Source organism: Ursus maritimus, unplaced genomic scaffold, assembly GCF_017311325.1.
Source record: "Ursus maritimus isolate PB19 unplaced genomic scaffold, ASM1731132v1 scaffold_19, whole genome shotgun sequence".
Lineage (NCBI taxonomy): Eukaryota > Metazoa > Chordata > Mammalia > Carnivora > Ursidae > Ursus > Ursus maritimus.
This window is the reverse complement of record NW_024424341.1, coordinates 28,029,434-28,042,963: the sequence shown is the minus strand read 5'-3', so window position 1 is coordinate 28,042,963 and position 13,530 is coordinate 28,029,434. Positions and strand designations below refer to the sequence as shown.

At 45.8% G+C, this 13,530-nt stretch overlaps 1 protein-coding gene across 9 annotated transcripts in view; it reads right to left on the bottom strand.

Annotated features, from left to right (window-relative positions):
• Positions 1–6,517: 6,517 nt before the first annotated feature.
• Positions 6,518–13,530, bottom strand: part of ST3GAL2 (ST3 beta-galactoside alpha-2,3-sialyltransferase 2) — a 48,479-nt gene continuing 41,466 nt past the window's right edge. For 4 of the 9 annotated variants that reach the window (XM_040633568.1, XM_040633567.1, XM_040633570.1 and 1 more), the window contains exons 5-7: positions 12,220–12,265; positions 11,798–11,917; positions 8,544–10,992 (exon numbers count right to left, since the gene is read on the bottom strand). In XM_040633568.1, the coding sequence (XP_040489502.1) occupies positions 10,819–10,992; positions 11,798–11,917; positions 12,220–12,265 (340 nt within the window). In that variant the 3' untranslated portion in view covers positions 8,544–10,818. The other 5 variants (XR_005835623.1, XR_005835622.1, XR_005835625.1 and 2 more) reach the window with 5 other exon arrangements.

The window sequence follows — 13,530 nt, the reverse complement described above, 5'->3', positions numbered from 1 at the left end:
GCCTGCTTCTTCCTCTCCCACTCCCCCTGCTTGTGTTCCCTCTCTCACTGGCTGTCTCTCTCTCTGTCGAATAAATAAATAAAATCTTTAAAAAAAAATTAAAAAGAAAAGAAAAGGTAAAAACCAGAAAACACCCTGCTTGACCCAAAAGCAAGTTGAATATTTCTTTGGACCAGCATTGGAGTAAAAATGCAAAGTGGTGAGGCAGGGCTGAAGCCCAAAGCTTGCTGGGCTCCAGTTCAGAACCAGAGTAGCTACCGGCTCTTAGGTCCTGTGGAGTAGAGGGCAGTGGAAGCATCACATACAAGACTGGAACCAAAGCCAGGCTCGCTGCTGGGAGGGAGCCGGCCTGGAACTTGACCTGCACACTGGCTGGATGTGAGACTTTTATTAAGACCCAGCCAGACCCATGAAGGCGGTGGGAGGACTTGGACCACCCACCCCTTTTTAAAACAGGCAGTTGACACAATCCTGTTGACTCTGCCTGCTCTGTGATATTCCCAGATTACTGAATGTCAGCAGACCTAGTTCTAGAATAAAAGCCAAAAGGGGGGCGCCTGGGTGGCACAGCGGTTAAGAGTCTGCCTTCGGCTCAGGGCGTGATCCCGGCGTTCTGGGATCGAGCCCCACGTCAGGCTCCTCCGCTATGAGCCTGCTTCTTCCTCTCCCACTCCCCCTGCTTGTGTTCCCTCTCTCGCTGGCTGTCTATCTCTGTCAAATAAATAAAATCTTAAAAAAAAAAAAAAAAGCCAAAAGGGCAGGAGCTGAATGGAGAACTGCTAAACCCACCTGTGGATTGTCAGCAGGAAGAAATCTATGCTAAGAAAGAGTGCAAACAAAAATCAAATTCACCCCAGATAAAACTACTTTTATGGAATGGCCTAATAAAAGACTTTAAGTGTGTTTGAATGCTTAAAGAAAAAAATGCATTTCACTAAAAAAGAGCACAAAATTATTAAATAAATTTAGACAAAAACAGTGGCGTCCTGAAACTCAACACAAGCTGCCTGTTAGTGACTGGAAACTGGAAACTGGCGGTGCTGGGAGTGTTTACCACTGAAATTCGCAAACTACAAATCAGGGTTTTGTTTTTAGACAATTCATCAGCATAAAATAGAAATAAAACAATAAATAATATTAGAAATTTTAGAAAAGAGGAAGGTAGTCATTGAGATTAAGTCAATAAATGGGAATCCTAGATTAAAATCCTAATTAGGGGCGCCTGGGTGGCTTAGTTGGTTAAGCATCTGCCTTCAGCTCAGGTTATGATCCTGGGGGGGGGGGTCCCTGCTCAGTGGGGAGTCTGCTTCTCCCTCTTCTGCCCCCCCCCCCGCTTGTGCTCTCTGAAATATAATCTTTTAAAAAAATAAAATAATAAAATCCTAATTATACTCTTGAGGGTGCCTGGCTGGCTCAGTCAGTGGAGAAAACGACTCTTGACTCAAGACTGTGAGTTTGAGCCCCGTGTTGGGTGTAGAAATTACTTAAAAATACAACCTTTAAAAAAAATAAATTGGGGCACCTGGGTAGCTCAGTCAGTTGGGTATCCAACTCTTGGTTTTGAGTTGGGTCACGATCTCAGGGTCCTGGGATGGAGCCCTTCGTCTAACCCCGCATCTCATTGGGCTCCAGGCTCTGCGGGGAGTCTGAGGATATCCCTCTCTCTCTCTCTCTGCCTCCCTACTCTTTCAAATAAATAAATAAAGGAGGACCACAGAGGTAAATTTTCATTTTCATCACATCATACCAAATGCACATATAATCATGACATCAGTCATGACCTGGTAGAGGTACTCTTTGTCAGGTTTTTCCACTGTAAAATTACATTCTTCTCCCTTCCATACCTTCCTCTTTGAAAGGAAGTCACCGTACACATCTGAGGTGTGGGGAGCCATACTCCCCACTCCTTGGGGGCAGAGTAGTTACATAAATTATTTGGAATTCTTCTACGTGAGAGAGTTGTCTCTTTCCCATTTATTAAATTATTTAATCATGTATGTAAGTATAGACTGGTGATGTTAATTTTGATGACTTGGTTAAGGTGACTCTGATATTTCAAAAAACGTTTTTAAGTATGCTCAAATCTTAAAGTTTAGTTATCCTTCATAGCAAAGAAAGCTGAGATTCCAGACCCTTCCCTTGAATGGTCTTTAGTGTGGCGGTTCATGGAAACAGGTTTCACAGGAAGAGCTGTGGAGACAAAGCCTGGGAGACAAGGTAAGTGGTCAGAAGGGGGCAGAGTTCCTTCTGATTCCCTTTCCCCATTTTATGACAGTTATAAATGAAATATTGCAGGAAGGCTTTCCATGTTTTACTTTATATGTTTATGAACTGCTTGAATTATTTTTGTGACGAATGTTATTTTTTTAACGTTAAGAAAGAGAGAAAGTTAGAGTATAGCAAAGAGAGGATTAAACTCAGCTTCCTCTGAATGCAGACACCATATGTTCGCTCTACCTCACCAAGCCTTCTCCCTGGAGAGAAGCCATGCTGCCAGAAAGAGCCTGTATTATTCTCCAGAACGGAAAGAGTGGTTAGATGAAAGGTGTTGATTCTATATTTTCAGAGGAACAGGCTGGTCCTAATACCCATGGTTCAGCAAGAATGGGGAGAGGGGGCATCTTCTTGCAGTTTCATGGGTTAGCTGTCATCCAGGCATAGATTTGCTGCGGAAGCTGTGATTTTTCTGGAAGGGTAGTGAGAAGGGGCACTGATTCTAAAATCACACTCAGAAAAGAATATTTTAATTTTTAAAAATACAGGTTTAGGATCTCATCTTTTCCCTCACCTAGCAGGGAGAGAGGTTTCCTAACCTTGCCAAAGGTGTCACCGGAAGCAGCCCCATGCCTGCTGAAGGCAGCCTCCAGCTGTTTGTGTGATGGGGGAAAATCCTTAACCCCTTCCTTCCCTTCCCTGGCATCCATCCACCCCTAACGAGGCCATCAATCCAGGCACTTCTCTCCAAAGAGCCCTCTGTGTCATAGACGGTATTACTGCTCATCCAAACATGGGGCTTCACCCAGAGAAGGGTTACACATCTCTGCTAAACTCAGGCATGGCCATTGGGACTTCTTCAGCATCAAGGAAATGTGTACGTCTTGAGAGCCAGTATGTGGTTCACCAGATTCTCTTTTCCCTGCCCCTGAGACCCCAGATCCATCACAGATGGTATACCCCTACCAGTCTGGGTCCTCGAGTGACCATGAGAAGCAGAGAGCCCCAGGATGGAAATGTGGCTTGAGTGAGAAATAAACATTGCTGTTTTGAGCCACTGGGAGTTTCAGGGGTGTTTGTTACTGTAACATAAACTAGCTCATCCTTACCCCTCCTCGCCATGGAATGGCTGGTTCCCTGTCCAGCCACCCTAATGCCAACCCGAATAGCAGGTAAGCCCCATCCATATACACAAAGTTCCCAAGCAGTTTCTTGATCCACTATTTCAGAAGAGAAAACAATGTTCAATTCCCATTTAAAAAGCCTCCATCATGACAGAGAGGGGTTCAATAAGCAACCACAAAAAAAAACCTACTCTGTGGATACAGAGGGAAACCAAGGAGGCAAAAGGTGTCTACTAAGTACATGAGCAAACATCAAGCATACTGAACTTTCCGTCCCACAACCCCTCTGACCTACAAGGAAGGAATGAAAAAGGGATCAACTCCCATGGACAAATGAAATGGGGGCAATTATATCAGTAGAAAAGGAATTTAACAATGTTTGGAACATACACAAACAGGATGAAAAAGCTCCCATATTTAGCAATACAGGGTACTATACAGAGCATGAAAAAAATCCCAATCCAAAAACCAGCTACAAAGCTGCACCCATTTACCTTCCCACCACGAGGCCTCCCTTTTCCCCTCATCCTCACCAGCACTTCTTTTTTTTTTTTTTTAAGATTTATCTCTTTATTTGGGGGGAGGGGCAAAGGGAAGGAATCTTCAAGCAGACTCCCCGCTGAGCGGGGGAGCCTGACGGACTGATGCGGGGCTCAATCTCAAGACCCAGGAGATCATGACCTGAGCTGAAACCGAGAGTTGGGCGCTTAACTGGCCACTTCATCGACTGAGCCACTCAGGCTCTCCTCTCTCATCTTTTCTACAACAGCCGCCCTAACAGGTGTGAGGTGATAACTCATTTTGATTTGCATTTCCCTGAGGATTAGTGGTGTTGAGCAGCTTTTTATGTACCTGTTAGCCATCTGAATATCTTCTTTGGAAAATTGTCTGTTCAGATCCTCTGCCCACTTTTTAAACAGAATATCTCTCTCTCTCTCTCTCTCTCTCTCTCTCTCTTTGGTATCGAGTTGTAGACGTTCCTTACATATTTTGGATATTAGCCCCTTATCAGGTGTGTGGTTTGCCAATATTTTCTTCCATTCTGGAGGTTGCTTTATCATCTTGCTGATTTTTGTTGTTGTTGTTTTTGCCGTGCAGAAGCTTTGTAGTTTGATATAGTCACACTTGTTTTGCTTTTGTTGCTTGTGCCTTCAACATCATATCCATAAAATCACTGGCAAGATCAACGTCAAGGAGCTTTTCCCCTATGTTTTCTTCTAGGAGTTTTATGGCTTCAGATCTTACATTTAAGTCCTTAATCTATCTGGAGTTAATTTTCATGAGTGATAGAAGACAGGGATCAATCGAGTTTCATTCTTTTGCCTGTGAATAAAGAACTATTCTATAGGGGTGTCTGGGTGGCTCAGTTGGTTAAGCGACTGCCTTGGGCTCAGATCATGATCCAGGAGACCCAGGATTGAGTCAGCATCTGGCTCCTCGCTCAGCAGGGAGTCTGCTGCTCCCTCTGACCCTCCCCCATTTCGTGCTATCTCTCATTCTCTCTCTCTCTCTCAAATAAATAAATAAAATCTTAAAAAAAAAACTATTCTGTAACCCAGTAATTCCACTTCAGGGTATTTATCTGAAGGAAATGAAATCATGGTCTTAAAGAGCTATCTCTACTTCATGTTCAAAGCAGCACTACCTACAACAGCCAAGACATGGAAACAACCCAAGTGCCCATCAATGGATAAAGAAAGAAAATGTGGTGTGGTGTGTGGGTATAGGTGTGGGTGTATACAATAGAGTATGAGTTAGTCATAAAAAAGGAAATCGTGCCACTTGTAATGACATGGATGGACCCTGAGGGCATTATGCTAAGTGAAGTAAGACAGAAATATTATATGATCTCACTTTGGGTGAGATCTTTTTTCTTTTCTTTTTTTTTAATAGGTGGAGTCTTGAAAAAACAAACTCATAGAAACAGCAGATTGGTGGTTGCTGGGAATGGGGATAGGGGGTGAAAATGGTCAAAAGCTATAAACTTCTAGTTATAACATAAGTTGTGAGGATATAATGTACAGCATGGTGACTGTAGTTGACAATATTGTATGTTTGAAACTTGCTAAGAGTAGATTTTAAAAGTTCTTACCACACACACACAAAATTTTAGCGATACAAGATGGTGAACTAACCTTATTGTGGTAATCATTTTGTAATCTACACACATATAAAAGCACTATGTTATATACCTTATATACTTACACAATGTTATATGTCCATTATATCTCAATGAACCTGGAAAAATAAACATTCTATTTTTTCTAATTCTTCCATATAACGTGCTCGACCACCTCTTTTCTCCTTTTCTTTAGTCCATTTCAATAACCGAATGGCAGTGGGAATTGCTTTTCCTTTACCACAGAAATCTATCTATATATCTATAAATATATTTATTCTAGATAATATTATCCTATCTTTGCTTTGCCAAATAAATTTCCATTACGGAGCTTTTAAAAAATAACTCATGATCTATTTTTGTACATTTATCTTTATGCTCTTTTCTGCATAGAAGTTTTATATCCCATGATAAAAATAGTTTAAAAACTTAATTTAAAAAACTCAGTAGTGATTGGTACACCAACATCTTTGAGGAACTCTGTGGTGGCTGTCATGTGTAAGTCAGAGAATAATGTGATCCCAACATGATAAAGGCCAAAAAGACGTGTCTAACTAGTGCCTAACTGCTTGAGATGGTAGGTACATTCACCACAACAAACCACAGTATGGTAACTGGAGTTTTGACCTACAAGGATTTGGATAAGTTAATGGACCATTAGGGTCTCTAGAAATGGCATAGATGCTAGGCAGCCTCCTAAGCTTCTGCTTATTGCGCATGGGAGGACAAATTTGAGGAGCACTGAGAAAACTGAGTCACAGTGATGGGGATTCACAGCTTTTCACCCAGTTCCCAGACCGAAATCAGGGCACACATGGAACCACTTTTTCAACGGGATCCCAGGGTCCTTTGAGAAGTGACTCTCTGACATAGCTCAGGTGTATAGCTTGAATCTTCCCCAAGCCTCTCCAGAGGGACCCATTTTCTGAAGTGACAGTGCACTAGGGAAAGGGAAATACCCAGAGCTTCAGGAATTATCAGATACTAGCTCTGACATCTGAACACCAAAGTTGTCCACCCATAAGAGTCGGGGCTTATTACAGCAAAGGACCGATGAAGCTCTGATCCAAGTCCATTTAATGGCGGGTCCAAGGAGACCACAGACCCATTTTAAGGTACAAGCATACTTGGGGTGCCTGGGTGGCTCAGTTGGTTAAGCATCTGACCCTTGATCTCAGCTCAGGTCTTGATCTCCTGGTCATGATTTCAAGCCTCACGTTGGGCTCCACACTGGGTGTGGAGCCTACCTTAAAAAAAAAGGGTACAGACATACTTCTGAGATATTGCAGGTTACCTTCCAGACCACAGCAATAAAGTGAATAGCACAATAAAGCAAGTCTAAAGAATTGTCTGGTTTCCTAGTACATATGTTATACTTACACTATACTACAGTTTATTAAGTGTGCAGTAGTATTATGTATAAAACTGTTATATGCCTTAATTAAAAATACTTTATTGCTAAAAAATGCTAACCATCTTCTGAGGTTTCAGCAAGCTGTAATCATTGATCACTGATTACTATGCCAAATATAATGAAAAAATTTGAAATACTGTGAGAATTGCCAAAATGTGATAGAGACACAAAGTGAGCAAACACTGTTGGAAAAATGGCACAGACAAGACTTGCTCGCCACAGGGGTACCACAAAACTTCAATTTGTAAAAACAAAACAAAACAAAAATGCTATCTGCAAAGTGCAAAAATATTAGTCATGCCTGTAATTTCCTCAGTCCCAAAAGGAAAGCGAGACATTACTAGCCAGCAAAATCCCCATATTGATAACCTGACCCATGGAATGAGGATGATTATGAAGGATGGGCCAAACAAAAGTCCCGGAACTATCTCGAAGATAGTAAGTCAAAAGTAAAAACAAAAAAACAAAAAAACAAAACCCACACTCTGGCAGGGTCTGTAGACTGGTGCTGCCGTCAAACTGAAGCTATACAGGGGTGGGTGATTTCTTCCTCATCCCATTACTCACCATCTTGAGCCTTAGAAATTGATAGTAGCTTATTGCAAATGCAATCGAATGGTACTGGTAACCTGTGCTTCCAGATGTGGTATCTTTGTGGGATCAGAGCAACACAGTTCTTGGCCAACATGGAAAAAAAGGATACACAATTTGGTGGGACTCTTGATTCTGGACACAACGGGTACGATATTTGGGAGTGCTGTTCCAACCAATTATAGTGACCTATAAGGCAGCTGAGTGGGACCCAGACAAGAAATGGTTCTCAGCAGTCCAGGCTATGCGTGCACTGTCCTGTCACCAGGCCTTGGGGCTCAGCCAATCAAATGTTACTTGAGCATCTGTGGTAGACAGAGATGTGTGAAGTCTCTGAAAACTCCAAATAAGAGAATTACAGCCCCAAGTTCTAGGGTTTTAGAAAAAGACCAATACCTTCCTCCACCAAAAAGTATTCTCCATCTGAAAAGCAACTCCTGGCTTGCTCTTGGGCATTGGCACAAACCGAACTGCAGGACACCAAGTGATTTTAGACTCTAAGCTATCCGTTGTTAGATCCATATTATATGATCCACTGCAACTGTAAAATTGGATGTTCAGAGGCATTCCATTGCATGATGGAAGTAGGCTGAAGGGATGCAGAGAGTCCAAGGAAATGGTATGAGGAGGTGCCTCAGAAGCCTGTGGCTCCTGCTCCTACCGTTCTGTTCATTTCCTGCCAACCCACACCTACAGCATCTGCAGAACCTGGAAATGTAGGGGGGAAAGCCCCATCCTGATGCCTGCTGGGTGTGCATGCTATGGGGCCCCTGCCCTGCTGATCCACTCAGATGCCCCAAAAGACAGTGGTGAAGAACCACCATTTCAGAGGGCATCTCTGGCAGTCCAGGGTTGGGAGGCTTCATGTAGAAGGGGCGGGTGTCTGGGAATCATTCTCTTCCTCCTTCATACATTCCACCCGATGTTCTTAGTCATTACTCAGTCACAGCTCCCAAGTGACAGATATGCCTTCTTTCCATGATCGGACCCATTTCAGAATAGACAAATGACTATATAATTTTTTTGTTCTTTTTAATTCAGAAAGAGAGAGAAAGAGAAGAAAAATTAAAAAAAAAAAACATTTGTTTAAATAACTATTGCAGAAAAGGAGATCTGGGCTGGATGCTGGGACCTACCTCTTCCAGAAAGGGGATTTATTAATGTTTTAAACAAAACAAAACAAAAAGAAGAGAAAGGAACGAAAAGGAAATAAATTATTCTGCTCAATACTGTTTGGCATAATTGCATTGTTGTTTCATCTTCTAAACACTCTGAACAGCCTCTTCAGGAAGCACTGAGATGAGACTGGCAAGAAGGGCTGGTGCCTTGACTCTCTAAAATGGTGGGGGAGGTGCTGAGACAGGCATTCCACTATAGGACCCCCAAATCCACCCTCTTTACTCATCCTACTTTTGGAATTGGGAAGAAACAGACTCAAGCTAAGTTCTCAATATATTAACTTTAGGGGTGCCCACTGCCCTGCCCCAATCCTCTAATATACTCCCCTGTGTTACTGTTCCCCCAGCCAGCTGCAGGAACTACACCAATGGCCAGGAGGCTGCTTGATGGTATCAACTCACTAAGATAAAGGGTGGTATTTGTGTTCCTCACTGTTGGGAAGGGGGATCTGAATAGTGGTTTGGAAGCTTCACAGAAGCCCTTTCCCCCCTCCAAAACTTCCCCAACCTCGAAGGGTGAGAATACCATCAGCAGCTTCCTCTAGGGACTTAAGCTGGGTTCAGTCATGCAAGTAACTTCCAGTTGTAACCCCTGCTTGTTAGCATCCCTGCTCTTCTAGAGCTGGAAATGAAAATGGGTTAGAGAGAGGAGGCAGGAAGTGAGCACGGGGAAGGGGATGCATGGGCAGGAGAGGAGGCATGCAGGCAGGCAAGTCTACTCCTCCCCAGCTAGGATCCCAGCTATTTGCATGGCCAGCTTAGAATTTTAAAAGAATCTTTGTTGGTCAGCCATCCCTGGTAACCTCAAGTTAATTAAATTAGGAGACCAAAGCAAATTTCACCCCCAAGCAAGAGGTTTCCTACTCCTCTTTGGGGTGATGGGTGAAGGAAAAAGGTGCATGCACCAGGCAGCTGGCCTCCCCATCTCCAGCCTTCTTTCCCGTGTTGCTTCCTCTCCCTAGAGCCGGCCAAAGACGCGCGAGAGGGGGTAGGAGGTGGAGAAGCAGCAGTGCCCCCCCCCCCAGTCTCAGGGTAAGTTTTGATCTTTTCCCCCCCCAGGACAAGTAGGCTGGTGAGGAGGCCCAGGGCCAAAGGAGAGACACTAAAAATGTTGTGGGTAAACAGTAAGGGGCCGAGAGTACACGAGAGTGAGAAGCACCTTACATCTGAAGTGACGGGGCTTCCTTGTCCCCTGCCCTGTTCCTTACACCTGTGTTCCACAGTTAGGCTCTAGGCGAATTCCACCCCCGCCCCCTCCCCCCCAGCAAAGGGGTGAACACAGTTCTCATTTTCTGGTGAGATGCTCAATGCCCTGGTCAGAAAGGCCATTCCATAGGGTGGCCAAAGGTGGGGATAGGGAGAAGGGAGGATGAGGGGACCCACACATCACTGCATTTCTTTGGTGGGTTTACACTCACCCATCTAAGCCTGACAGATAAAGGAAATATGGGGTCCAAAATTCTCTGAGGCCTGAAGAGGTTTGAGAGGGCTCTAGCTTTTCCCCTGGGATGAAAGCGCGCTCCCTGGAAACCACCTGATCTCCCCTAGACCACCAGAAAGGAACGGCCAACTCCCTTCCGCCCACTCCGAGGTCACGAGGGACCCCCCCAGCAAAGGGAAGCCCAGCCGCCGCCGCCCCGCACCTTCCCCACCGTTTCTTCTTCGGTGCCCCCGGCCAAATAAGGCCGACAGGCAACTGACACTCCTCCTGCAGAGCCTGAGGAAAGTACTTCACTGACGCCGGAACCAACCACACTACTCCTTAAAAAGCATGAAATAAAATCCTACCCAAAGCATAGGGGAGTGGGGATTCAGCGGCCGCCGGCCCGCCTCCGAAGGCCATTGATTGGAGGAGACGGGACCGAGCGCCGGAAGTTCTCCTTGAGTCGCATGATTGGTTGGGAGAAAGAGCCTCCGCTCCGACTGCAGCGCTGATTGGGTGCCAGGCCCGGGCCAGCCCCCAGAGTCACCTGATTGGTGGGGAACAGCCGGCGCTTGCTGTACTTGCAGCATGATTGGTCCAGACTGCGGCCTGGCGTTGCTCCCAAGGCCTGAAGACGCCCAACGGGGCGCCGCGCCCTCACCGAGGCCACCGCCCTCCGGCTGGCTCGGAGTCCCGGCTGGGAGCGCGCGCCGCCGCCTTGCGGCTGGGCCGGAAGGGTCGCGGCAAGGCCGGGTTCAGTTGCCTCGGTAGACCTCGATCTTGCTGGCCTTGGCCAGCATGTCGATGATGTGGGCCTCGAAGTCGGCGTCGTGCACTCCCGTCTTCCGGAACTCGCCCGCGTACCGGTTATTCTCCCAGTAGTGGTGCCAGTTGCCCCGGCTGTCGGCCCCGAACCCGTACACGTTCACCTGCAGGGGAGGGCGGCGCACGTCACCCCGCGTCGGGGACCGGGAGAGCCTCGGGTCGGTGGTGGGCTAGGACAAAGGGGCCGTGGCGACCCGACGGCAGCCGGTTCGCAGAGCACGGGAGGCACCGGGAAGACGGGACGCCCAGGCCTGAAGTCAGGACACTGCCCGGGGGACACTGCTGCTCCCTTTCGGTTCCGACACCCGTCTCCCTGCAGCAGGGCGCCTCAGTCTAGGGCTGGGACAGCTTTCCAACCTTCCTAACGCCCCTTCTGGTTTTGGTTTTGTGGCTGTTGCCGTTTTGTAATGAACACTTTTCAGTATTCCACAAATTGAATTTACTGGTGGAAGTGGGTGTGCTGGGCGTGAGCGCTGCTGAGCATGGCCCAGCAGCCCCGTTGCTAGTGAGAAGCGGCCCCTTGAACGACTGGCCTCCAGGTCTAACACACACAGCAGGCCTGGGGCCCACAGCTGTGGGAGAAGACCATCCGCTGGAACTTAACTACATCGTTTCTTTTTATATTTTTGATTTTTTTTTTCTTTATGTCTAGTAATAACCAATTATGGTGGTAGGAGTCTATTTTAAAAATAAATTTAACTTCACTGAAGTGATTTCAGATTTGGTAAAATCATGAACATAATGACTTTGGGAAATGAAGATGTATACTTTACAGCCTAGAAATGGGGGAAATCAGAGCCACTTGGTTTCTGCCTACAAAAACGCATTCCTCTTGCTCTGCTAAGCAGTAAGAAGGCTCCCTCTGCTCCATGGGTATTCCTATTATACCCCTCACACTGGGCTACCCACCTCATCACACACATGCAGGGCAAAGAAGAGCACCAGCATCCCTGTGGATGGGTACCGCCCGTGATGCTCTGTCCAGCGGTCGTGGATGTACTTGAAGAAGGCTGGGTTGTAGATCTGAACCTGGGAGGAGAAAAGGGAACAGATACATGAGGAGCTTTGGGGGCCTGGAGACTCAGGTCAGGCTCTGAGCAGCTTCTGCCAGTTCCTCCATGCTTGCCAGTGGCCCTGTTGGTCCATGTTCCTTGGTTCCTATGGCCTCTGAGGGGGTCAGGCATACCAGCAGATGGGGGGTGGGGATATTCTGAATGTTCTGGAAGGGCACTGGGGGACACCTGAGCCACCAGACCAGGCACACCGTGAGTCAAATCTGTACTGTTTCCAATGAGATGGGGATGAAGAAGGCGGAGGAGAAGAGAGCTTACCTTTTCTTTGTCCACTCGAAGGAAGGACTTCACTGGCGCATAGGTGCTTCAAGCAGAGAGAAAAATAACATTTAGATGGCCCTGGGGATCTAGAAAGGCTCAGAAATGCCTTTCTTCCCTCACAGGCCTGAGTGATGATAACCTTACAACAGATCCCCTGCCTCCAGACTGCTTCCCATAGCACATCACTGCAGTACCTTGCTCAGAAACCTTCAGGGGCTGCCCATGTCCTTCAGGAGAAAATGAGGATGTTTTAGACAAACACTGGGGCATTCCATTACCCAGCCCCAACTTTTCTTTCCACAACACTTAGCTGTGAACTCCCTACTTGATTTAGCCAATTATTTCACAGCCACTATGTGTCTTCTGCCCAAGATGACCTTCTCATTACTATCCTCACATTTGGCACAAATCCCTCCTTCCTGTTAGCCAGTCATGGACCTATAATCTACACTCCTTTTCTAAGTATTACGGGACTTAAATTCAATGGCACTTATTTTAGCCCTTATGTCTCCCAAACACAAGATAATGTCTAAGAAACTATAATTTATATTTCTGTGTTTAAAAAATATGTGGTGGGGCACCTGGGTGGCACAGTTGGTTGAGTGTCTGACTTTGGCTCCGGTCATGATTTTAGGATCCTGGGATCCAGTCCTGCATCAGGCTTTGTGCTCAGCAGGGAGTTTGCTTGTCCCTCCTCCCCTTGCCAACTCTGCCACTGCTCATGCTCTCTCTCTCTCAAATAAATAAAATCTTAAAAAAAAAAAAGTGGTGGCAGGAGTGCCTGGGTGGCTCAGCTGGTTACATGTCTGACTCTTGGTTTCAGCTCAGGTTGTGATCTCAGGGTCGTGAGATCGAGCCCTGTGTCAGGTTCTCATTCAGCTCAGAATCTGCTTGAGTTTCTCTCTCCCTCTCCCTCTTCCCCTCCCACTTGTGCTCTAACAAATAAATAACATCTTTTTTAAAAAAAGATTTAAAAAAAATGTGGTGACAGCAGGCAAAAGGTGGAAACAGCCTAACTGTCTACTGATGGGTGAATGGATAAATAAAATATGAAATACTATCCAGCTTTAAAAAGGAATGAAATCCTGTACATGCTACAACATGGATAAACCTTGAAAACATTATGCTAAGTGAAATCAGACACAAAAGGACACTCTGATTCGACTTACATGAAGTACTGACAACAGTGAAATCATAGAGACAGAAAGACTAGTGGTTATCAGGGGCCTAGGGAGTGGGGGAAATGGGGAATTATTGTTTAATGGATACAATTTCCATCTGAAATTGTGAAGAAGTTCTGAAGATGGA